Below are 27,033 nucleotides of genomic sequence, written 5' to 3'. Positions count from 1 at the left end.
TTTCTGATATTTGCGTTAGCAGTGCTCAAAAGCATAGCCTTTGAGATTTCTAACTTCGGACTCAGGGATAACGGTAAGTTGGGGCGTGAGTTTGAACACCAATTGTTTCGTGAAGTGTAACTATATTAGCATGTTTAAAGCAATGTAAGGATGTGTTGATTGTGAGGAATAACTGCCTGTTTGTATTTATTACGCCAGTCCAAAGTGGTCCAAGCACCCAATCGAACGCTGCTAATATAACACGTCACTAGCGCCACTAGTGTCGGAATTTTTTGAGTGACGTCACATTTGCCAGGGCAAGCCTTGTACTCGAGCGTGGGGACACAGGTGTAGGGCATTCGCGTAAAACGAGGAGAGGGCGCACTCAAAAGGAAGGGAACGGTTTCTCCGTACGGAACGTGCTACCGGAGAGGCAATCGCGTGCGCCGCACACGAAGCAAGAAGTTCGCCCATTCATTCAAAGCGTTCCTCGCCTGTGGTTTGTACTCGTACGGCGCTGGTAATCAGCGACCGTACCGCACTATGCGGCGTCACTTTTCGTTGACCAAACCCTGCGGACCGAGCTGACCCATCGACAAGTCTCTCTAAAGACTGTTCTGAAGTACGACGTCGAGTTTTTTCTCGTTTGACGTGCTGTAAGCCCACTGCTGCGACCATGAAGGAATCGACAGCCGCTAGCCACGAGCGTCGCTGGCGCACATCCATGAGCCTCGTGTTACCGCAGGTACGCTACGAACACCTCATAGCCGGCATTTCTGGCGGTGTCACTTCGACCCTCGTGCTGCATCCGCTAGACCTGCTCAAGATCCGACTGGCAGGTAAGACACCTCTCAGTGTCACTTCCACCCTAAAACTAGCGCCGCACGAACCGTTTTGGAATCCACGTTCACGAACAGACGTACTTCACAACGTCGTCTGCTCCGCGCAGTTTTTCACACCACGAGGAAGCTACGGCCAAATACTCTGTAGAGATCCACTCGCCACAGCCTTTCCTTTAGCTTCATTTCCCCGTAGATTAAAACCTAACGTAGTTCACTATCGTCAATGTTAAGTGACCAAGATATTTGGACAGGTAGCGCACAAGTTCTCCTATTGTTGCTACAACAGGCGATAGAGGGCCATCACTGTGCTTCCAGCCCGAACTGGTTTTAACTGGTTCTTCCCGCGAGCTAGCCCAGTCGGGAAAAAAAAAAAGCGCTGTTGCCAGTAATCATCGCAATGACAGTACCGTAAGTAACGTCTTGCGCGCCGCTCACATTGACGGCGCGCGCAGCGCGCCCGGCGCAAAAACCAGCACATTAAGTGAACGTTGCTCAAGAAAAACCTTGTCCTAGTCAGGTTTGGGAATTCTTTCCGAGTGAATCGTTTTGACTGAAGGGCACCGCGCTCTTTGACACCGTTTTCTGTCCCTTCATTCATTCTACAACTCCGCGCGTGGTGCTCCTATGCTGGTTTGTCTGAACGCTTTGGCCCATGTTTTCGAAGGCATAGCGCAGCTAAACTACAGCACAAGGAGTGAGCGTCCTTTTAATTGACAAACAGGTTTATAGCGGCATCAAAAAATAGCGGTCGTGACGATGTCATTTCGTGGAAAGAGAGCTCGTTGGCCGCGCGCTTTTAGTCAGAAAAAGAACAGAAGAAAAATAGGTGTGACCGAAAGAGAGGAGAGGGGTGGAGGGGTGTAGGTTTTGAAAATAACTTCCCCGAAGTGCCACAGACCTCGCGACTTAGCAAATAGCCAGGCTCGCTACCTTTGCAGCCTGGCAAGCACCCCTATCCCTGGGCTGTCGCTTCTACAGCAGTACTCCTCACTGATTGCGTCATCGCTTCTCTTCCATTATTCTCTTGGCGGCGATCCAGGCGAAGTGTTACGAAGTTCTTTTGGTCTAGCCACAAACGAAGAACTTTCTTTCTCTTGCCAGAGCCTCGTGTCGTTGTGTCGTCACTCTAAGCTCACTAACACTTCTGTACCTTCTCGGTGTTCCGTCTGCTACGACGGAAGCATCTGCTTCCGCGTTTGCTTCCGAATCTGACTGTCAGTTTCTCTTTGGTTCGGTTCCGTCATCGATTGATTGGTTACCCCCTGCATTCGCTACGTAACGCTGTCACTGTTAACGACGGTATCGCCCAGAAAGCTGGGGTTTTTCTCACAGCAATCCATACGGAGCGGCCTTGCGCTTGCAGACGATCGATACAATACTCTGTTGCTGTCGTCTGCTAGAAACAGGCTTTAAAAAAATCGTCAGCTTGACAGGTCCTAGCTTATACAGAACGGAAATTACAGAGGTTAATGGACAGTATTCCGTTTCATTTTGTCTACCGCATAACTCGCATCACGTTTGCGCAGGTGGCTGTTATAATACCGTTATATTAAACTGCATCCGTTTTCCTCGATCGCAGTTGCATGAATTGACCCGACTGCGGAGGTTGCCGCTAGCTAGATTGAATCTTACCTGGCCAGGAAGTAGTACTACCTACCGTAACTGCTCAGTATCGTTCAGTGCATCTTTGCGATCTTTGGCAGCGTTTCCGGCGCGTGCCTTACCATTCGTTGAATGGCGAAACGCAATGCGGTAACACCTTCGACTGGACAGTTTGGGAAGGCGCCCAAAAAATCGTAGGAACCCCTTTGCAGTGGCTCGCTGCGCTCTGCACCACACACGAGACGGCCATTGTAGGTTTTTATTTTTTTACACCGCTGCACGCGTTTCCCAGCAAGCGAGGGAGGGCCTTGGCTTCGATTCAAGGTCAGGTCGACGGCGACGTTTGTGACGTAACGATGACGTCACTGTCTTAGTCGATGCCTCCCCCTCCCCTACAGCTGTCCACCGTTGCTGCGCCTGCGCCCTTTGGTGATGAAAGATCGCGCGTTGCGTAGGTTTTTCTTTGTTTTGAGCGAGACTGCTGTAGTCGCGTGGCAGCTGTATCTCGCAATCGGTCTCACGATGGTCGTACTGTCTAGGACGAGTTAATATTTTTCGTTTGTGCAGCGCTTATCGGTGACCCCACCACTTGCTCGTGACGGGAAATTGTGATAGTGTTTTCGCACCGTCTGACGTTTTTATTTATGTGTTGTCTAGGGTTCGAGGGTCTGTGGAGGATTGCGTGTTTATATCCCCCTATGTACGTCAAAAAGAAAAAAAAAAGATATCCCTCACCGGTCCTTACTTGTGACGGGAATTGTGATAGTGTCTTCGCACCGTCTGGCAATGTTTTATTTTTTTTTTTTTTTATGGTGTTGTCTAGGTTTGGAGGGTCTCTGGGTGATTGCGTGTTTATATTCCCCTCTATGTACTTCATAAGGAAAAAAATATATATATATGGCGAATAAAGAAAACGTTCACGCGACTTGGGAGAAAAACGTCACCACCTGTTTGCTTGGCTGGCTTTGAAGTTCGCCGCGTCGGATTATTCCGACGGCGTTTTCCGGAGACAGTAAAATAAAATTTAAAAAATGCTACGCGCTATGGTGTACGCGCTTTGCGCGCACGCAAAAACGCAGCCAGTGTTGACGTCATCCAAGACGGCCCAAGGATTTCAAACGTTTAGATGTCTCCTCGAACAAAGTGCTCGGGAAAAAAAAAAAAAACTTGTCAAACAAAATGCTACGCATACTGACGATTACGTGTGGAGCCTCGCTCTATCTTTCGCAAAGTTCGTCTACCTTTCAGCGGCGCTGATCGAGCTCTGGAAAGTCGTGGGTTCGATATCCGCATGCATGCCGCTGGAGCCGCGAGTTCCGGTTGCAGGGGAAGAAATGAGAAAGAGAACACAACTCAACCTCCAGTACTGTGACGCACGTAAAATAACAGCGAGTGGTAAAAGCAACACCTCCCCCCCCCCCAAACTTCCCACCAAGGAAAAAAAAAACAAAGCGCAGCGCATTGCATTCACATATGGAGATTAAACCTGCCATCAATTATTCTTGTTCACGTCATCTGAGAGTCACGTTTGTTAACTCTGTAAACGGTCTAAAATGCGCATGCGCCGTTTTTCTTTCTTTTTTTAATACGTCAGTGTTTTTCTCTACGTCAGTGTTGCACCGGAAGGCCATCCATCTGCCATACGGTGTTTTTTTTTTTTTTTTTTCAAGCTTGTTAATGTGGGGTGTTATTCTGAACTCTGATTGGTCCGGAGGGCTACGATGCCCTCTCTGATTGGCTTAGAATGCCGCCGCTACGAAATTTCACTATATGACTCAATTTCAGTGTCCAAGAGTGCTATTCTGGACGTTGTCAAATTCCGCGAATTGCTCAACTCTGATTGGCCCAGAGCTGTTGCAGCCTCTCTGATTGGCTTAAAATGTCGCCATTACAAAATTTGACAGTATATGGCGGAAATTGACAGTGCCCAGAATAGCACGTTGTGCATTTTATGGGGTGAAAGTGTAGTGTTTCAGAAACGGTCTTTGCGCTAATGTTGGGTAAAATCATGTCTAGTTCTATGAACAAGCCATAAAAACGTCACATAAGACTGTAGACCAGGTGAAATATATATACACTTGGACATCAATTATTCTTGGAAAATAAAAGTACATAGTTAGTTTGAAGCCTACCGCATTTAAACTAGCATTATACCAACAATACCGAAAACTGGCCGACTGTCTGGATAATGCTAGGTAGTGCTGGTTATCGGCTCTTATAAAAATGTAATAAAATAATGCATGTGTATGCTTCTGCCTCGCTAGATTGGATGCTTTGCACATTGCGACAGTTACCCTTCGTAAAATACGCAGCAATGTTTAAACGTTTCAGATAATAAAAATTGGGATACCTGTTCATACTTTTGGTCGTAGATCCTTGGAGAGTACACATGTCGCAAAACATTGAAGTGTTATTGGTGTAACTGTTACAATGCTAACTGTGGAAAAGGATAAGCGTAGGGAATTTAGAAAAAGGCGCAAGAAACCATTGTCCTTGTCTGTCGCTGTTTGTGTCTTTGTTCATATTGTTCATGCTTGTTTAGACTGACTAGCTCGACGATTAGCCATTCTTATAGTGTATGTATAGTAATTAAATCACTCGGTTTATTGTGCTATCCACACCTTGAACTTCGGATCCGCATATCATAAACGCTACCGTGTAGACAGCATCTAGCATATTACAGATATATCTAGATTTGGAAGTGTGTCAAATTCTGCTTTATCGCAAACTCGCTGAAGCCAGAGGCCTTGAGTGTGGCCGCTGATACTCGGCAGTGCTTATCTGGCTGATAAAAGTTGTGTTGCTAGAGCACAGCGCATGTCCATTGCTCCTGCCATTTAGGCAGATGTGAACTCCTTTGCTGTTCTCAGGCTTGTTTTAACAAGCTGCATTTCTTAGAGGGCCCCTAAACAATCTCATAACATACGAAGAATGAGCACATTATTCTTTCCTGGCATTTGCCATCTTTTTGGCACAATTCGTGATGCCAGCAGTCTGTTCATGTTGTGAATTGTCTCCTACCCTGCTTTGCCATGCAGTCGCACGCCAGTGCTGCCTTGTCTCGTGTGACTATCATGCACGATTAACTGATTTCAGTTCATTTTGCACATTTTCAACTGCGCAAGCAGAGATAATAGCATGCAGCTGAAAACCTCGAAATCCCGACAGGCTCAGCACTTACTGCTGATATAGTCCACCTGTTTTATGAAGGAAGAGTGGCAAGGAGCAGATAGCACCTGTAAGAGTGGTAGCGAAGGCGAGAAAAAAACCACTCTCTTGTCTTTGAATTCGGAGTCATTTAGGGCCAGTTAACATGGTTAAGTTGGGGATCAGGGTGCGCAGCTGATGTACCATACGGTTAGCGTTAACTGTTATTGGTGTAAACTGCAAAAAAATACAAAAAAATGGTTGAAAAATATGTATGGGTAAAACATTTCTCAAGATTCACTTTTATCCACGAAACGCCGATTTTTCTTCACTGTAACTGCTGAAAACAGTATCAACTCTGGAAAACGGGTTTGCTTAGTGATTAAAAGAAAGGAGCGTGCTGCTGTTGCTGATGTAAATATAGCGAAGTGTTTGTGAACTTGCTGCTACAGCAAGCTGGTAATGCTTCCTGTACGACGTGCCGTCATTATTGTATTCTTCTTTCTTTTTTTGTTGTTATTCTGTATAACCATCCCTTATGTAACGCCCCCCTCGTGCGGTCCTTAAGATAATAAATCGAAGTGAAGTACGATTGAGCCGGTGTTGACCATTTGTTATCATCGGTATTTCACCTTAACAAAGTATTCCGGAGCACTTTGGAGCAGTGATTGTGTGGTTGATGTCACTGTTTCTATCTTTTGACCATTTAAGACATCCAAAGAAAACCTGAATTTCAGATTATCGGGTATTAAAAATAAATATGCCCAGAAACATCCACCGAACATTCTCTGAAATCGCATCTGAAAACTTGGAACCCTAAGTGAAAGTGGCTTGCACCAGTATTGTGTTGCTCTTGATGTACCCAGAATGCCATGTGCAAACATTGTTGCATCTATTTGAGCCGGGTTTTCTTTTGTGTGCCCCCCTGATACCGGTTTTTTCACGTCATGACTTGTCCAGATGTTCTGTTTGCTTATCATGGCTGATAAGATGGGAGGTTGCGTGCACAGCTGATCTCTGGCAGTTCGCATGCTAAGAATATCACACCGCAAGGCAAGGGTTTCGTTTGTGGCGGTTCGCAATCTAGTTTGTGAGGTTGGCAACGCTGCTCACAAAAGCTGGTCATGGGGTTGCAAAGTCGTGCTTGTTCTGACATTTTTAGTCACCTTATGACTGAACTTGAAGAGGAACAGTGCTGATCATGAGATGCGCCTCGGGGAGACAAATGAAACACTGTTGTATGACATTGTCTATGCACAAATTTCACTCTGAGAGAGAATGCCTGCCTTGTTCAAAAGTGTCTTTCTTTTCTTTTTTTGTATTTGAAAGGTGCAAGCACTGCTCATATCTTTCAATTACAAACGCTTGAGTGTGCATGTATAGCTGATATTTATTTACTTATTTAAGAGTACCTTACAGGCCCCTAGATGCATTGTTTAAGGGGGGCTAACACAATAAAACATTAAAACATGTACAGTAATCAGAAAACAAAAGGAATGGGTAGAAATATATGCAGAAATGAGAACAAGAAAATGTTACAGTAACATATGCAGGAATATACATGAATATTGCTTTAGATGGTATACAACAAAACAAACCAAAGAGGCAAGAAAAAATACTTTCGACACGATAGCTCGTTATACAATAAAGCAACACAGTAAATTAGTATGTCCGCATTTGTACTTCTACGTTGTAAGGAAAAAGAACTGCTGTTCTAGTACAAGTTTTTTTTTTTTTTTTTCTCTTCAGCATTGTGCAGCCTTGAACTCAAGCTTTAACATTCGCAAGATAAGAATTCACTGAAGCATGGGCATTGTTCCAACACATTTATCACCCTTGCCTCGCCGCAGTACCACGTGCATTGAACCAAATGTGATAGTCTCTAAATAGCTTTTCTTTTTTCTAATTTACCCTGCACATTTGTTATCTATGCAACAGGGCGCACTTTGTTACAAGTTCCAAGAAACCATACAGCTTGCTTTATTTTTGTTGCCATATAATTTTTTTTTTTCACAGTTAATGACGGTCAGCTGAAGAGCCGGCCGCAGTATCGAGGCATCCTCAACGCCGTCTCAACGATCATCCGGGAAGAAGGAATCCGTGGTCTCTACCGCGGTGTGGCTCCAAACTGCTGGGGTGCCGGCACTTCGTGGGGCCTCTACTTCCTCTTGTATGTGCTAAACAGTCGTTGATTGATGCTTGTGTAATGAGTACCAACGTAATTAGTACAATCAACTTTGCCATATATGCTCAGTTGGTTCCGGCACATAGTTTCGATCTTATTCTTATTACACATAGCTGCCATGGAAGGGCGAGAACGAATTAAATAAAGCTTGGCTTTGAAAAGTGAATGGAACACTGCGAAACGGCGAAGTTTAGATTGCATAGTCAAGTCGCTTCAGTAATGACAAACGGCAAAGCCAGCAGTCAGTAATGCCATCAAGACGTTTAGTGACTGCTGCAACAATGAGCCTCACTAAAACTCACTATTATTAACTCAATCTACATTTGGCGAGATGCGTGTTGTTTTGGTGCATTGTATTGAAGAGTCTATGCTACTTTACGTAACAATATTATATACAACTGACATCTATGTGTATTAATGTGTATTAATGAGTTCTCACAAACAATCTCTCGTTACATTCAGCTACGTGTTACGAAGAAGATCCAAAGAAAGCATAACCTTGAAAAGTAAAATGCGTAAGAATGAGTTGTTGTGGCGTTTCATATAAAAAGACTACTTGCAAAAAGGTGTGAAACATTCTGAGAGTCTAAGTGAGCAGCCTGCACAACTTGGTCATAAACCTCGTGGCTGCATTCGGCAGTACATCGTCAAAGTCTAGCAACAACACGGTTAAGGCGTTTTGCCGTAAACAATAGCTTACACCTGCTGTGCGCTCAACCATGTTATAGGTTCGTTGTTTACAGCTGAGGCGGTGTTGCGTGTACGTCTTTATCGGATTGAGCTCTCTCGCTCGCCCCTCATGGGGTCTGTTCCCCGTGGATTCCAGTGACGTATTGTTTTTCACTTGCAGAGCTTCCAGCTGGTCTAATTAATCTCTCCTACATTTCAGTAAGCACATAAAAAGAAAATGCTACAGTTTGAATTTGTTATGACACGAACGCTTGTGAAAAATGTCGTACGACATTCGTGAAGCCCCTTTTAAACTGCAGTCAAACTAATTTTGAGGTGTACGTTTTTATTTTTTTTTATCTTCTTTTTTTCTCCTGTGTGTTTCAACTAATATTGTTGTTTCCTTGAAACTCTGCTGTCTCTGAGCTCAGACCTGCTTTTTCGCCAGTGCGCCTCAAAACGAACGAAATCGAGGTCAACGTTTCGTACCTACTGTGCCCGTGGATAGCGTTACACGCATCTGTTTCAACTCTCTGTGATGCCTGTCAGAGTTTATAAACTGATGGCTATCTGCATGTATCCCACATGTAATATTCTGTGCCTCAGCCTTTGGTAGAATTGCTTTTCTAAGTCCCGGCCAGAAGTTTAAGTAGTGTTCTTTGACTTGGCAGTGTTTCTAACTGCTCCTTTGTCTTGTTCTGTTATGCCTGACTGAACAAAATTGTTTATTCCGAGCCAAGGTTTCTTGCCTAATGCATTTTGCTGCTGAATGCAAGGTCGTCGGTTTGATTGCTGCACAGAGGCAGAATTGGCAAAAGCCATGTATTAAGTCTTCTTCTTTTTTTTTTACATTGTAGAGTGGCATGGCAATTTAATTTTAGGGCTCTTACAGTGGTATTCTATGAAGTGTAGGTGTAACTTTGACCATATCCTTTTTTTCTTTCTGTTGGCTGAAAGTCTAACGGTAGCAAAAAACTGACACTCTGATAAGCAGGGACACAACATGGCAACAGCATAAAATTTCAACATATGCTGAGGAGATAATTAGGTTGTTGTTTTGAGACAAGGCCTCATCATACAAATAACGCACATGAACAAATAATGGGAACATCACAACAAGTCACACCTTCATGTTCCGGTAGCCGGCTTCCATGATGTGAGGGATTTTGATGGTGCTTGCTGAGGCCTAGTTAATTTGTGGTGGGGTGTGTGATATAAGCACTATATAAACAAGCCTATATAAATTTTATGATATATAATATGCATGCATGTACACAGGAACTTATGCTGTAAATGTGTACGAAGTGATAAGTGTTACAAACGACGTAGGCTAATTCCCTTTCATGTGCTTTTGGGTCCAGTGTGGAGATTTGCTTTTGAGTTGTACAGGCTTCTTCATGAGCATAATAATGTTACACAAAAAAAAAGGTCATATAGCCTTTTCGAGTCTTTTTGATGATCGTTGATGCCTATTATTGCCAACTGTTCCATGCAGCTACAATTCCATCAAATCGTGGATGCTGGATGGCAGCCCTGACAAGCAGCTTGGTCCTGGCCGGCACATGATGGCAGCTGCAGAGTCCGGTGAGTCGCCGCCTTAGTTCTGTGCACTAGAATCCATATGCGAAGTCACATACTAACTTTTGAAACATTATGTTGCAGGGTAAAATTTTGTGATGTCGTCCTGTTATATGTGCATGCAGGAAACTTCAGACAGCGCTGACAACACTTTCAATGTTAAGCATCACATAGGAGGCAAACCACGGTTTAGGGAGCAGTTTTTCTTTTCTTTTTTTTGTCTGTTTTATGTGGACATCACAAAAACCACATTCCAAGCTAAAATTTGGGGAAAAATGGATCCTAATTCGCATTACTAAACATCTCCAAGACTCGAGTGAATAAAACTGCATACTATATTCGAGACTAAATCTATGCTACATTTGTTTTTGGAGAAAAGGTACAGCAGTGATGTAAAAACTACCATCCTGCATATTAGCAGTACCGGATAATCAAGTAATAGTCATTTTATTCATTCCAAAGTACAGTTTGGAAATTGATTCCAGGGCAGGAAAGGTGGTTATACAGGCTGACAGTGGCGTAGCCAGAAATTTTTGGGGGGGAGGGGCTGTTGTAACCTCCCCACCTAGCTAATCCAGTGCAGGTTGACTAGGCCCCAGCAACTGTTGTCCGGCACAGGCTACTCTTGGCTAATGTCTACTGATGTTGGCTATCCACTGATACATATTGTAACAATATAATAAAATATAATGCATTTTTCCCGACTATACCTCGCCCTACTGCATGTCCTACGACAATTGCCCTTAAGGAATCTTGCTGCCAATTGTTTTTCAATAGTACAAGCTTAATTTTTCCGTAATTTAGCACAGGTGCAACGAGAGTGAACATTGGCCAAGGTGGTTGGCGCTCAGTGTGAAAAATTGGCTCGGCTTTGTCGCAAAGGCTGTCCTTGCATTTCTTCTATCTGTCCATCTTCAAGTTGCACTACAATTCACAATGGAGTGCAAGTGTGTCGAAACTGAATCTTGTTTGCACTGTACAACGTCGCTCATTTCCTTTGCATTGTTTGCCATCCTGCTTATCTGTTCTTTCCTGTGCACTGAGCACAGCTGCGCTTTGCGATGCTGCAGGCTAGCGAAAATGGCATTACACATTGCAGTGGAAACATGATGGTTTGACATTTCGCCGGTTGACACAGGCATTGTGAAACGTGCGAGGCCATTGACTGAAATAAATCCCGGTGCCCAGTATCTACTGTCAACTTCGGCGATAAAAGACTGCAGCGTTGGTCTTCGCAAAGCAAGCTGTGACCTGACCGATACGGTTTCGGCATGTGTTGCATAGTTCTAAATAAAGTAACTGTTCACCTCTGTGCATGTGACCTAGCTTCGCTTTTTGTTGAACAACAGTTAAACTGACTTTAATAGTATTGAAACAGATTTTTTTGCATGTTTATTTCGGTCATGAGTGAGCGAAAGTAACTCAAGGCGTACAGTTTTCAATTCTGCGACGAGTATCGAAATTCTACGAGTGGCATTTGGATCAAGTGGACAGGCTGGCACCTCCAATTTACTGCCCGTGCCAAGTTGCCTCAGCTGTGCGAGCCTTGCTAATGTTCTCTTCACAAAACAGCTGTATGTGACCATACTGTCATAAGCATATCGTTATAAACTTCAGTTTTTTCAGTTTCTGAATTTGTATTTCGAACTTGATGGCGTATATTTAGAAATTGTTTTGAGCAGTCATTCAAACTTGTTAGGCAAGAAAATTTTCAGACACCCATGAAGCTTGCCTGAAGAGAGCATTTCAAACATCTGTAAAGTTGTTTAGGGTTTCCGCGCTATTATTAAGCATCTATTATTAATCTGGCTCTGTTGCCATGGGATTCTGCTCCTGAACCTAATATTGGGGCAATTTGTGGCAAAGGACGAAAACATTGCACTTGGCTTTAGCTTCACGTCAAAGTGCCCTAGGTAGTTAAAATTAAACAGTGGCCCTCTTACCAGAGCACCCTTCAAAGCCTCAATGTTGTTTCATGACGTTGCAGGCCAACTTCAACGAAACGTCCCTTTTCCTCCATTGCTTATATAAACTGGAAGCACGTACTTGTGTAAGTTTCAGAAGCCCGGTCACGATTTGCCTTTTCTCTTTGAAGGCCTTGTAATGTGTTTATCTAGCTTTTATTTGCACACGTGCGCAACACCCGTTTCTCTCTTTCCCATCTGTGGCAATTGTGGCCAACCGTTGCATCAGGCTCGCTTGCATCCGGATACCCTTTGGATATCCGTTCCAACTTTTCTTGAGAAGCAACACTCGTCGAGTAGTGATTTTTCACATGTGTTTGGCAGGTCTTCTATCTCGTCCAACCTCTACAGCCTCTGTCAACATTGTGTGCGAGATGTGCTGCTAACTTTGTGCACAGCCCAAGTGCTCTCTCGCGCAAGTTGTGACATCTGTAGTGGCGAAGGAGCAAGGCATCTTTTTTTTTTTTTCCCTCTCTCTCGGGAGGAGATCTGAGCGGGCGTTTCGGAATCTTCCGCGCTTATCTCTCTGTAGTGGCCTGCATTGCTTATCTGTCGCAGGCCGGCTTCCTGTTCGAATCTAATCTCCAGTGGAAGAAGCCTTGGGCCGGTTTGGACCGAAGGCAGCTGAGCTACGCACTTTGGCAGCTTGAAAGTCTTGACGTCACGGGGCTTGCGTCATCGTTGTCTCGTGCGACTTGTGACTTCGATTGTTTTTCAAGTTTGTTGCCAGAAGCATTCCTGCTTTTCTATCAAAATTTAAAGAAGGTTCCATTATTGACATTATCTCCAAGAAAGATATGGTAGTGAGTAATTCTTTTTTTTTTTAATTACTGCCGTCGGCTCACTCCACTAAATAAGCCTTTATTCCGCCTCCTTCTTATGTTCTCTCCTTTTATAACTGTGCAAGTATATACAGAGTAATCACTTCTTTTCAAACGCAAATTGACCTCAGCGAAGATCACTTAGTGCATCAGTGTACTGTGTACGTTACAATTGATGCTCCATGACTGATGTTACTTTCAGGAAAGACATCGTAGTAAGTTTTTTATTCTGTTTGTTTGTAACACTCCTCATTATTCTTTATTTTTACAACTGCATACATCGTCACTTCCTTAACAAACACAAAGTGACCTTAACCAAAAGCTAACTTGGTTCATCTGCATATGTATTTTGTACGTCACGATAATAGGTGCCGATTTGCAATACCGGTGCATATATAGCGTGATCTGTCTTGCATTTATTGTAGTGGGCAATGCTGTTAAGTCTGAAATCCATTGCTTGGGACAGATTTGTGTGACAGTGTGTCCAGGCCTCCTTGCTGAGGCTGTTCTTAACGGTTAGACATTCCAGTTGAGATTTCAGCATTTCGACAGTACAGACTCGGTGATGTGCATTACAACACTTGTTAATTGATGTTTGCCTAGTTGTTGCACGCCCTCAATTCCAAAGTGCATACTGTATTCACAGGTTATGTCGTAAGGGTATCCGCGGGTGTGTGCAGAAAGTTATATCCCTACAGCCACAGTTGTGTTTACAAAATTTTTACGAACTTCACAGGTCCTGCACATAGTACTATGCATTACCCTGGGAACGACGGTCGTTGTCGTTCAATTAGATCTGTATCTATATTTTGCTAACACACCCTCATTTGGAATTGTCTGCCATCTGGGTAAGATGGGCGGCGTTGGTGTGCATTGCAGGGCTGCTGACACTAGTCATCACAAACCCGATCACCATGGTGAAGACCCGCATGTGCCTCCAGTACGCCGACCACCACATGGACCTGCCGGCCACCCGCCGCTACTCGGGAATGCTGGACGCATTTCAGAAGGTTTACAAGTACGAAGGGGTCACCGGCCTCTACAGGGTAAGCAAGCATAGCCACCTTTGGTGCACTGTTCTTCAAACAAATGGCCTGCCAACTTACCAGTAGAGGCCATTGTGGTGTAAGACGACTGCCATTAGGATGAGTGATCTTATGAGCTACATAGCTATATCTGGAAAGGCAGCACTATGAAGCGCTATGGATGGCTGCAAATCTCTTGATATTCATGCAGGTAGCATAGAAAACAATATTGTGCTCGTTATTGAATTAGTCCTGTGACCTTCTGTCCTTACCCTAAGTGCCAGCCTTTGATCTAGTGATGTTTGTATGAAGGCGTGTTTGCTACTGTTTTGCCGTCGTCTACCAAGGGGTAGGGAAATACAGAGCAAGAAAAGTGAACAAAAGCTTTTGGTTAGAAAAAAAGTTGCAGGAGAGTCGACTTGCATATTTTTTGCAAATCTTCAATTAGCCTGCCATTATGTTCGGTTGTTAGGAAACTGGGACATTTCATAAGGATGTTTGCTTTTATGTGCGCCTTGCTTTGTCATCGTCATGTAAAGCGCAACTCTACCACTATGCAATCCCAACTCGACAAAGAAGCACCACTTTGGCACTTGAATTGGTAATGTAAGCTAAATGTTTCGTTCACGGAGCGTTAACGATTGCACAGTTCTGTAGACGACACCCTGTGTGCCACAACTGTAATGTAGACCACGAGGTCTTCGCCCCAAATTGCTGCTTTCGTTTGTTGCAGGGATTTGTGCCGGGCATGTTCAATGTATCCCATGGAGCACTGCAGTTCATGGTGTACGAGGAAATGAAGAAGGCTTACTGCAGTCGCTTCAACATCTCTCCACAGGCCAAACTGGTATGCAGCGTTTTCTCTTGTACTGCAATATTCTTGAGCACACGGACGAAGGAAAAACTAGGAGAGGCCCCACCCAGCTGCATCATAGTGTGTAGTGGAAACGACCAGGGGTGTAACCAGGATATTGTTTCGAGGGGGGGAGGGGTCAGGCCTTCCTTTATGTATGTTCATACAAGTGTTTGTGTATGTGTATATGTATACATACAAAACTGAAAAAAAAATTAGGTGGGGGTGAATCCCCTAGCGGAAAGGTCGCGAAGCACCTCTTTATGTTGGAGGAGATAATGAAAAAGGTGGAGTGTTGGTTCCCATGATGCTGTTTATATTGGGCATCTGATTAGACAGGTCTTGTGCAATAACAATTTGGCAATGTGTGCTTTAAGTGCTTTATACATAGAGCAGTAACCTGATAACGACAACTCACTGTAAGCGGCCATGAACAAACAGCGAAATGATCAACACATGGCAGTTGTCAAAGTTGTTTTTGCCAGGAAAGCCACACACCTGTGTGTGCGTTTAGTTTGCACAGCACGCTACTGTGCCATGGCTCTTAGTAGTCGTACTAATCGGAGGTAGCAACATCTGTACACTAAAAATTGAGGGAGTTACTTCATACTTCAAAATGTTTAGCTCACTTGTATGCTTATGAGGCACTTTTTATGAGAAGTGTCGTCCTATTTTTGTCACGGGGATCCCTTTGAAAATTTGCAGGTAGTTTTAACATCTGATACCAGTCTATGCTCTCATTTATCATTGTTGGATATTGTCGGTGCAGCTGCTGTCACATGCCGAGATTGCATTCACCTTTGCAATCTTGTCGGCAAGCGAGAGGCTTCTCGCCTTTCAGTTGCCATGGTGGCTTGGCAGCTGTGGTGTTACATTGTGAAGAACGAGGACACAAGTTCAATTGCCAGCCGCAGAGGCCACATTTCAATGGGGGTGAAATTCAGAGATACCCAAGTACTTTGGTTCGGGTGCACAGAATCCCAGGGGGTCAAAATCACTCTAGAGTCCCCCTATAAGGCAGGCCTTACCAATTCTATCGTTAGTTCGGCGCACAGCACTCCATAATTTTGCCTATCTTCTTTGTCTTGCTTGCAGGGCACGTTTGAGTACCTGACGTTTGCTGCGCTCTCTAAACTGCTCTCTGCTAGCGTCACTTACCCATATCAGCTGATGAGGGCCCGCCTCCAGGACCAGCACCAGAATTACGAGGGCCTCAAGGAAGTCGTCATGCGAACGTTTCGGTGAGTGGACAGTCGAGCCCTAGATGTGCTGTATGGTCGGGAATATATTTGAGCACAAAAAGACGGGACATAAGAAGACAAGACGACTGAATGAGCGCATGTTCAGTCACCTTGCCTTCTTGTGTACCATCTTTTTGTGCTCAAATTTATTCCAGACGATGAACCAACACGCCCGGCAAAGCATTTTACTGTATGGTCAGTCGTTGCTTTAGTACCATGATTGCACTGTCCAGGGCTAATTGTACAACTTGATTTGAATCTGTTATTTGAAAGAACAGTGCAGAAGAAGTTTACAAAAACCTGGAAGATGAATGAAATGGGACATGGTTGATAGAGTTCTTAATGCAGTGAAACTGTGCTGTACCATTTGGCCATTCATTGCTTGCTGCCTGTGTTAGTGCATCAATGCTTCTGTGTAGCTACCGTGATTTAGCTACTTAAGACACATGTGCCACTAAAGGACAACCAAACTCCTATGTCAAACAGATAAACAGTAGAAGCCAAAGAACAATTTTTTTTACTGTCAGATTTTTCTGATGTTCATGGGGAAATCCCTGAAATGACCAAAGCTCTGAAAGTTTTCTTTAGAAACCCTTGCTCACAGTGCTGAACTGTGGCATAGCTTTGCAGTAATTCTCCTATGCTTTGTGGTGAGGCAGCTGTTGAAGGGGAAATGCATATAAAGGCATCACAGACACTATGCACAATAGAGAAAAAAAGAATGGGCCTTAGCATCGGGTCGCCTATGTGTTTCAGTGGCTGCTGACCACTGAAACTCTGCTGCTGACTGGAAAGACTCTGGTTGGCTCCCAGCTGTTGTGGTCACATTTTGATGAAGGCGAAATGCCGAAGTTTATATCTACCCAGGAACAGTGAGAACAGAGATTGGTAATTTAAATGCGAGAGCATTAAGAAAAACCATTGGCAGTGCTGACCCAACGAATGCAAAGAATGAATATTTTGGATCCCAGCAGGAGTCGAACCCAAGCATTCTGCGTGGCAGTCAGGTGTTCTACCACACAGCCACGCCAGGTCAAGAAACTGCTTTGGAAGAACATCCTATACAGGTGTAATGTCGGTGCAATGCCAATTGTGGTTGTGGTGTTGGCTATCTAATTTTATAGCAAAGCAATAAACACTACATATATTCTCCTATGATACAGGCATCATGCCCGGATAGCGTCTGTAGTTCCAGTGTTGGCTCCTTTTATAGAAGGCTAAATAACATTACAATCGTATCCCTATGATTCAGCGAGCTATAAATTCAAGCACGGCTCAATCCTGGAGGAATATGCTAACGAAAGTTACGTATGATATTCATATCATGGCACCGTAAAGTGCACTTTGCTTCAATAATACTGACGTATGTGCTTTAACGTGAGTGCTAAAGTTATGTCAGATTAAACGGCAGTGTTGTCAATGTGCCTCATAAGCCCACGATGTGCACACAGCTGCTACACTTGCAAAAACACGACGATCCACCTCGCAGCGCTTGGATCAAAGCCAAAAAGTGCAGCATAGAACTACTCACTGACCGCTTGGCATGAAACAGATTCCCACAAGGCGTGGGATCTGCCGAATTTTTTATTTAGTATAGCAACTGCTATGAGAAATTGATTGTGATAACCAAGTCATGTCACTGCAAATCTGACCGTTAAAGATAATGTTGGCTCTGATGCAAGTGTTCGAGTCTAAATTACGCCGACATGACGCGAACTGTAGACGCCGAAAACGAAAGTACGTCCATCACATAGCCCTAAATTTTCACGTTTCAATCCGTGAGTACCGTACATGTGTTGTGTTGTTTTACGTTCCGTTACGGTGCACCAAGCAGCCCATACGAACACGTTAACCATCATTTCTCCTGCCATTCTTTTGAAGCTTGTGACCGCCAACACTGACCACAGCTCACATTCAATGCGCCTCGCAGGTACGAGGGCCTACGTGGTTTCTACAAGGGCGTCACGGCTTACTTCCTCCACGTGACCCCGAACATCTGCATCGTGTTCCTCATGTACGAGAAGCTGGCTCCCCTGCCCGAGCAGCGCTCCTAGTGTGCCCAGACCGACGACCAGGCGGCGGGAGAGGGCATCGCCATCTGCGATTCGCTCGAGGCTGACAGGGTTGCCAACACCATGGACGAGGCCCGCTGAAGGCGTGCACGCGGCTGCCACCTACAGCTTTACTCAGCACTCGTTGCACCCTGCGCTGTTGTTGTTGTGACACGTGGCTCTTGGGTTCTGTCGGGTGCGGAATTTCTGGTGTCGTTTGGAGCTTGGAAATGTGCGTGTGTGGTTGGGCACACTGTACTCACTGTGTCACTTTTGATGGCAGCCTCTGGGAACAGCCACTGAGACGTGTCTGTCCTAGCAGGCAGTTTCTGTTTATGCCTGCGAGTGAACATGAGTGAAGCTCGAACAGTCTCTGATGCATTCCTTTGTGACTGCTAATGGCGTAGAGCTTCTACGTGCAGGAAAAGGAAAGTAATGGCTGTACCAGACACCCGCTTGTGAATGCTAGGGTCCAAACGAGGAAAGGAGGCAGATGTGTTCATGACGAAGATTAAGCGTCGCATCCGACAGTACCGAAGTGCCACGTGCTGTTGAGGCTGGTGGTTGCGTCGACCAGTGTTTCTTGTTCCACCACCTACGGCGAAGCTGTCTGCGTCTCCTCTGCTTCTTTTTGTTACGGTTGACTGCACGTCTGGAGCATTGTTACAGGCTGTTGCCACGTGCGCTTGCGATTTCTCCTTCCATTCTTTCACTTTTGATGTCGTTCACTCGCTAATGCCTTTAGCTGTTCAAAACTAAGCTCTTGTTGTTCTCTCTTCACGTTAATGCTTTCATCTCCCGTTTTGTGCACCTGTTAACGACCGTACCATCATCCTGTATTTTTCGTGCCTATCATCAAAGCATTTTTTTATAAAAGCTGGATTCAGATGACGGGATGCGGTGGCCATTCTTCTGCACGCCATGCCTTCGCACGGTTATTTCATCCGTGCATCCAGTCTTGGATTGCCTAAATCTTCGATGTGCGCGCCTGTGGTACGTCTTTGTCAACGCGATAGCATTCACTGCAAGGTCAAATATGCACAATTCCAAAAAATGCACAAGAAGCATTCAGCTTGTAAAAATAGTTAGTGCCTGGTTTCTGATTACATCAGGTCGGTGTTCTGTCATTCGATTCCAGCTTTATCATCGGGGTTTGTACAAACATGCTTCATTCGCTGTCCATCTTGATCTCTCACTACGGCGCTTCAGTGGATAGCACTAGAGGTGTGGAAGTGTTATCTTGCTGCGTTATGCCGCTGAACACTTCACACATGCCACAGCTTTTAACGGCGCCCTTTACTGCGCGGTTTGCCCAAATCACGACGAGTTCTCAGCAACCCGTACTGATGCCGTACTTGCTGTGAAAAAAAGTGGGCTCTAGCCGGTACATGCACGTATTCGTTCGTGTTCCCAAAGTAATGCCGGGGCTAAGACGCCAGCAGCAGCTCTGAGTTCGATAGTATTTCATGACGCCATATTAGAACCAAGATTGTCCCCAATTTGTTTGTTGTGCACGTATATTGTCAAAACGTTCTACCGTACGTCACTTATTGGCAGGACAATTTAGTGCACTGGGAAGAAGCCATTTGCATTGCTCAATAGTCGTCTATTGATGCAAAAGCCAGTGAACAAATGTTGCACGCGAGAGACTGGAAAGTACATCGAATAGCACTGCACAAACAGTTTTAATTTGCCAGTCGCAATTCAATGTCGGCAGTCGTCCTTTGTAATCTGTATGCATTGGTTTTTGCTAGTTTTGTCTTGGCTCGGTGTCTACCAATTCAGTCAGCCTTCACTGAAGCTTTATGCGGCAAAGGATAAGTACATGCAGTTGCAGAATCTCATGAAAGGAAACATATCATTTGCTCCAGAATATAGCATCAAGAGATACTATCATGCGCAAATGCTGTTGTTAGTCGCTACATTCTACTAAAACGTTCACCGAAGCGTGCACATATAGGTTAGAGCTCCGCATATTACCATGTTCCTAGGTTGTTGCGACGACGTCGCCTTGTTATTTATTTATTGTTCACGACTTGTCACCGTCATCGTCCACAACCCAGTTTTTTTCCCTTCAACTCTACTTGCCACATTGTTTTTTAGCACGCACAACATCCGAGTCTCGGGTTGAGATGCGTGCCATGCGAGATTTGATGCGGGTGCCTCGAAAAACGTCTGTGTACAGTGTACGGAATGGAAGAACCAACGCGTCTCATCTGGAAAGATGACACGCGTTGGTTGCATTTTTTTTCTTCACTTTGACAAGACTGTGATACTTATCCGGAACAACTTGCGGGTTGTGTTCCGGTAACGAAGAAACCAAAGTTCTGCAAAGAAAAGAAAAAGAAAAAGAGTAAACGGAATATTTTAACCTGTTTGCAATTGTGAGTGTGTGTATGTACGTCAGGCCAATATCCGAGGCTCTGCAGTTGTCTCTCGCCGTTCACCCTTGTAGCTCTCTGTATCTGTTTCGAAAAGCAACGAGAAGCCCGACATTGACGACCTGTCGTTGCTTGTTTCCAGAAGCAGACATCATCGCTGCTGCCGTGCAGGTTGTGATGTCTGTACAGAGCCGCAGGCAGTGTTGTTAACGTCGAAAGTCTGCGCGACTTGGGTGAAGCACCTTCATGGAGCAATATGTATACTACATGACAAATGCCAGATTAGTGTATTATTGTGTATTTTTGCCTCTCATTGCTCTCGCATCATGTAAACTACATTATGTATAAAAGAACTGTGGTTCTTGAGGAAACACTGTCTCCCTGACTCTTTTTTATTGCCTGGCGAGGCAAAATGTGCCATGGCGTAGATGCCCGCATCCGAGGTTGAGCTGCACGTGGCTCTTGTTCAAATCTACATTCTGTTTCACATTTAGCAGGCAGTTTTCTGCTCTTTTTCCTCGAATACACGAGCGTGTAGGTTGACAGCACGGAAACATTGCCGAGTATACACTCATCTCGCCAAGCTACAATTATTTCAAACGTTTTACAAGCACCACATACAAAATTGTGCTGGCTTCTGCCAAACTAGGCTGTTCCTGCGAGGAAACTCGAGCACTCGCCAGTCTCTGCAACTATGCTGGCGTTTCACTGCAAGGAAGGACCAGCCGTTGGCATCGAGGTCCGAAACTTGTGAACAGCTACTGGACAGCTTGAAGGGCTTGAATCAGTACTATTGCTATGCTTCAACCCAAAATTTTAGCCAGATTAATCCAAAGCATTGAGTAGATTACTCGGATTTATGCATCCGAGATCAAAGTGAGACTTCTGTGTAAGCTTTTACACACATGCACAAAAAAAGCAAACTGTGGTACTTGACGAGGGTCACAAAGTGGGCTCGTTGGTAGATCATTAGAGCACTTGGTTGCAGTGCGAACTCGACTCAAGGATGAAAGATGGGCATTGAAGCCAAAGTAGCTCTGTATTTAGGGAGTCACACAATACAAATCATTGTCGTGATCAAAATTTGAAGCTTATCTATGCAAAATTCAATCTAGTGGTGTTCTAGATGTCTAGAATCAATTTAGACGGTAACAATAATGTTAAGGTTCTCATCTTAGTGTGAAACCTTACTGTCTGTTCATCTATCTAGCCTATTTACTCCACTAATTACCGGTGACATACTACCAAATTGGGCCGCCACATATTGAACAACTTGCCAAGTAGACGAATAGCATCACTTAGTATGTGCTCAAACTTACACTCTGTATTTGCCCTTCGAGCGCCGTGCATGCATTTGCCCAGCCAAATGGTTATGCCGGTGGTGTGACTAGCAAAGGCAAAGAAAACTGCAGTGGACATTGAGATTTGTGTCAACTCAAACCTGTGCATACTAAATCTGCATTCACTTCACTTAAATTGTTTCTTGTATTGTTGAAGATTACGATCACTTTGATATAGAGGCACTACCATGTTTGACCTGCCTCCAATGACAGCAATGATGAAATCCTTCTTTCCTCATTTCTTGAAGGAAAGATGATGACTCTTAAGGGCTCGTTTTTCTTTGTCAGACAGAATATTAATGAGAACTAAGATACAATAATGCCTTGTAATATAGCCAATCATTATCTTATATATATGTGCTAAGAGTTGGTGATTTCAATAATTTTTACACCAACAACGCTATGCAATGGACTGTGCAATAACTGGATATTTAACTATTAAATCACACATTCGTCATAATTCACGCATCAAGGAGACATTCTCATGATTAAAATCTTTCTCAACAGTGAATTTGTAATCATCAAATTACATACGCATGGCCACTTAAAGGGGTCATGAAGCACCCCTTGGGCTTGTTGAAAAAACACATCCTGCGGAAAGCTGACATGGCTATGAACTGTTCAGCCAAATATTGCAGTGGTGCGCGCCGCATAAAGGCTACAAGCGGAACGCGAAGTTGCCGTTTTCTCAGGCGCCCTCTTTTCAAACATAGGCCGGTTCTAACTCTTGTCGGTGGGCGGGGCGCCTGCCCATTGACGTCGCGATCTGCATCTCCACGTCGCAAAAGACATAGCATCCTCATTGGCTGATAGCCGACTTAAATCAAGAGCGGCGTTCAGATCAGATGTGCTTCTTGCCACGGGGTGCCGCCACTTGCCGGCGCCGCACTCCTCAGTACACAGTAGCCGCACTCACGCACGCGAATCACAGCAGGAGAGCGATCGCGTTTCATGATGCGCGCTGACGTAACTTCTTTCCCCCGTGCCATCCCTCCCTGGGTAGCTTCCAGTGCGCTCGTCGGCACGAGAAAAAAGAGAAAGCGCTGAGAGTGCGTGCCAAACCCCCGTAACTTCGCTCATTCTTGACGGATTCAAGAAATTTTTGCAGCAATCGATTTGGGAGGCAGTATACTCCGATACTGAGGTCATTAGATCATTACCTGGAAAAGTGGTTCATGACCCCTTTAATTTCAGATTAATTTAGTTGATCATACGTAAAGTATGAACATCTAGATACACGTTGCATATGTGTCATAGATACTGCAACAGCACGACGGAACCACTGCCAATGCATTGTAACGATGTTAAACAGTAGCATGGCGTAGCTATGAACGCATGGGCTGACATTTACAGTAAAAGCTTGTCAACTTGAATTTCATGGGACCAGAAAAAAATGTTCGAACTAACCAAATCCCAAATTATCGAGAAAACAATAAAGAGGTGTCTGTTACATGAATGCATTTTCATTTTTTTGATGGATACGTAAACCCAGTACTTATCTTGCATAAGAGCATAGTAAAGGCCGCAATATTCGTCATTCACGACTTCGTTCACAATATGACCATGGCTCAAGACTCTTATGTCTTCAGCCGAAACATGCTCTGAACTAACACCACCACGCACGCGTGACGATATTTTTGCCGACAAAATGCCCGACAACTGATTGTTTGTCCATCACAGTGAAGTTAGTGTGTTTTACGCGAGCATGCAGATCACGGATGAAGCTCATCATCATCAACAGCTTCCGCCATGTCTGAGTTTTTTGACATTGCACTCATTGCCCGAAGTAAAAACTATGCTACTGAGTGCTAGATCCGCTGTGGACGAAACCTTGGTCGCTACAGACATGTATCATAGCGTCCACACAGTTCTGAAGGCATGCATGTGGTCCACGTCTAGAGTGAAAACGAAACTACTGAGCATTGCATCTACTGCTGAACGAACCTGGCTCACTAATGTGCAATCATGAATGGCGACTACGCAGTTCTGAAGCCATGTGGCGAAAACAAAACTACTGCTCATCGCAGCTTAGAGTCCAGTCGCTATCGACGTGACCACAGATGGCACCCACGCTGTTTGCGTGTGCCGAGTAAAATAGAAGGTAAAACAAGTCTGCCGCAGCTGCTGAAGCCTTGGTTGCCAACAACGCCTTTCTGAAGCCCTGCGGCTGTTTCAGTTGTTCGCGAAGGACGTTTTGGCTCCTTTGTCGTTGTACATTTGTGGCGCTTCGTGCGTGGCGCACTCCGAAGCTGAATTCGTTCGAATTCACCTGGTTGCAACCGAATATGACCGAATTAACGAGAGTTTATACTATTAAACAATACATATGCTTGCCAGGACCAGAGACATGTCCGAATGATCTGATTTTCTAATTAATGGGGGTCTAATTAACAAACTTTTACTGTACAAAAGAATTGGCTGTGTGGGGCAGGGCACGCAGTAGAACGCCTTAATGAGTACATTACACAATGTCGTCACTGCAGAGCAACTGGTGGACTGTTCACTCAATAGACCACAACTGTCAAAGCCCATGGACGAAAAACAAAATTTTATATCATGCACAACTTTGTACAATCTGGCTTGTGGAAAGCCCACTCTGCCCGAAAACAAAGCATTCTGTCTTGTTGGTAAACATTTAAGATGTGCGACCAGTTCTGGCTCATTTCCAATTAGAGAGAGAAAAAAAATGCATGGAAGAGACGAGGAGAGCAGTACATCAGCACATCAGTACTTCCATCTGAACGAGCCTGGCAGTCGTGTCTCCAGGCATTTTGTACGGGATGCTGCCAGCGAACATTATGATGGCCCTCGCCTGCGAACGCAGCTTCTGTTTCTGGACCTCGTCAGGTCCCTTGATCTCCCTGTACTGGCCATACAGCAAGTTCATCACGGCCAGGAGTATGTCGGCCACAATGCGACGCACATCCTCGGACCTCCGCGAAAACGCCGCGACACTCTCCTCGACGTGGGTCGGGTCGAACGGTACCAACTGCAGCTGCTGCATCGTGTTCAACGCGAGCGTGGTCTTGTGCTGGTGCGCAAGGTTGAAGAATGTCCCTAAGTCGAGGAGCAGGCACAGGGATGCCAGACCATCGACTGAGGCACGACTGACGTTGTCCTGATACCGGGTGGCCAGCTCAACGGCCAATTCCCGCAGCCGCTCCCAGGCGGGACCCGACGCGCTGGGCACGTGCTTCGCGAGCAGCCTGCAGAGGAGCCTGACTGCGTCCTCGTGCTTCCCACACAGGTCGTACAGGCGCACCGCCTCCTCGTACAGGCCCCGGTTCTCGCAGTCCGCCGCGACGGCCTCAATGACGCGTTCCGTGTCAAAGTTGAACTTGTCGACCTCTCCTCTCCGACGGCAGCCATCTGGCTCGATCTTTCCCAGCAGGACTTCGAACTCCTTGGTCTCGAGGACAAGCTCGCTGACACAGGCCACGAAGAGGTTCTCACCGTGGATTCCCTTGAGCTTCCGCAGGAAGTAGAAGTAGCCGAGGGCCTTGCACGGGTCGGTCGCCTCGAACTTGCGTGTGTAGCTAGTCACGAGCCGGGCCAGGTTGAAGCAGAGGCCTGTTCCAGAAGGCGACTTGGATACCAGGGGTTGCTGGACGCAGGTGGGCGGCGTCAGGAGGTGGTCCTCGTACAGCACAAGCGCCACATGAACGGCGTGAACACGCTGGGGCTCCGTGCGGGCCAGGAACTCAACGGCGTGCTCGAACTGACCCGTCAAGAAGAGGACCTGGAAGTAGAGGTAAGGCTGGCGCATCGCGTCAAAGTGACTCTCTCCATACTCTTCCAGAAGTGAGTGCTGGAGCTTGGACAAAGTCAGGCGGTCCCTGGCCTGCTCCTGCTGGTCTTCGCCGGGCGACGCGGGCTCCTCGGCGTACACTAGGCACAACTTGAGCCACAGGTAGTCCTCGCAGGTCGCCGACACCGCCGGGTGGTCCTGAGCGACGTCGCACCGACCCAGGATGCAGAAGACGGCTCGCTTGAAGGGGTCCTCCGAGGCGCGCACAAAGCGTGCGTACAGTTGCCGGACGCGGTTCTCGCTGCTGGCGCCAAGATGGCCGTCGGCGGACGCGGCGTACTCCTCCAAGACGGACGTCATGTCACCCGTGTTGCCCTCGGCCTGGCGGCTGATGGTGACCGCGGCGCTGCGGTCGCCGCAGCGCAGGCAGTAGTAGATGAGTGCCCACACGGGGTGTCCGTCGAGCTTGCCGTCGTAGCCTTCCGAGGGCATCGAGGGAAGCTTGACGTTGAGGAAGCTCTTGACCAGGTTTACCGTGCCCAGTTCGCCGCCGAGGCGCGCGTAGCCGCGGTTCCCTTCGATCACGATGCGCATGTACTTCCGGTAAACGTTTTCCAGGTGCTTACGAGACTGGTTGACCAGGGCAGGCGTCGCTACGGCACATACGCCTTGCGACGAGTCACCCGCCGAAGTGAGCGGCGCGTCCAAGATGAAGCACACCATGTCCCACATGGCAGTCGCGCTGCGGTCGTCCAGTTCCTTATCGGCGACCTCTCGGAAGCGGTCGGCCAGCTTGGGACGCGTGCCGCCGCTGATGACCTCGTCGTTGTAGCGGGCCACCGCGCGGGCGTACGGCATTTCGGCGGCCGACATGGCGCTCCGCGTCTTCGAGTCCAACTGGAAGGTGGACCCCAGCACGCTGCTCGTCTCGGCGACCGCCGTGCTAACGTCCATGACGTCGCTGGAAGGTCCCAGGAGCGAATCCAGAACGCGCTGCTTCTCGCGCTGCCACTCGTTCGCGAAAGCGTCGCAGCAGAACTTGTCGCTCTCCTCTTGCGTCGCCTTGAAGGACTCCGCGACCACCGAGAGGATGGCGGTCTCGCGTTCCGCCCGCAAGAAGGCCTGGATGTCCGTCTCGCGGGCGTCTTCGCAGGGTTCGAAGGTCGACGCCGTCACTAGGCCTTCGAGTTTCTGCGAGGCCCTCGGCAAGTCGAAGCCCCTGGATCCCAGGAGTATGGAGGCCTTCACCTCGTTCGTGTCCTTGGCCGAGAGAAGAGCCGTGCGCGACCATAGCTGCTGGCCTTCTTCGACGATTTGCTTGAGGTTGCGAGTGACGCGCGGCAGGCCCGTGTCGTCGATTTCGGCCGTTAGCTGCTCCGCTTGTTGGATGAGCTCACCGAAACCGGCGCTGTCTTCCTCCATCATTGCCGAATCGCTTCCTTGCCTCGTCGTAACTCGAGGCTAACCACGAGGTCAAAGGCTAAGCAGTATGTGCCAAACAGTTCGAGTCGAGAAAAACCACGCGCGCAGAGTTCACGAGACGCCGGTTCGAGTAAGCGACGTAGATCCTACCGTTATCTGTTTGGCGCGGTTGTTTCAAACGTTGC

At 46.3% G+C, this 27,033-nt stretch overlaps 2 protein-coding genes across 2 annotated transcripts; one reads left to right on the top strand and one right to left on the bottom strand.

Annotated features, from left to right (window-relative positions):
- Positions 1-326: 326 nt before the first annotated feature.
- Positions 327-20,709, top strand: LOC119373978 (mitochondrial folate transporter/carrier). The gene is made up of 7 exons (XM_037644040.2): positions 327-818; positions 7,587-7,740; positions 9,920-10,008; positions 13,667-13,833; positions 14,546-14,659; positions 15,761-15,906; positions 17,837-20,709. The coding sequence occupies exons 1-7, from the start codon at positions 656-658 to the stop codon at positions 17,958-17,960; spliced, it is 957 nt and encodes a 318-aa protein (XP_037499968.1). The 5' UTR covers positions 327-655; the 3' UTR covers positions 17,961-20,709.
- Positions 20,710-24,211: 3,502 nt separating this feature from the next.
- On the bottom strand, positions 24,212-26,969 carry LOC119374114 (nuclear pore complex protein Nup93). Its single transcript, XM_037644183.2, has one exon. The coding sequence runs from the start codon at positions 26,849-26,851 to the stop codon at positions 24,395-24,397; it is 2,457 nt and encodes an 818-aa protein (XP_037500111.1). The 5' UTR covers positions 26,852-26,969; the 3' UTR covers positions 24,212-24,394.
- Positions 26,970-27,033: the final 64 nt, after the last annotated feature.

This window comes from Rhipicephalus sanguineus, chromosome 11 (genome assembly GCF_013339695.2).
Source record: "Rhipicephalus sanguineus isolate Rsan-2018 chromosome 11, BIME_Rsan_1.4, whole genome shotgun sequence".
NCBI classification, from domain to species: Eukaryota; Metazoa; Arthropoda; class Arachnida; order Ixodida; family Ixodidae; genus Rhipicephalus; species Rhipicephalus sanguineus.
This window is presented reverse-complemented; position numbering and strand designations above follow the sequence as displayed.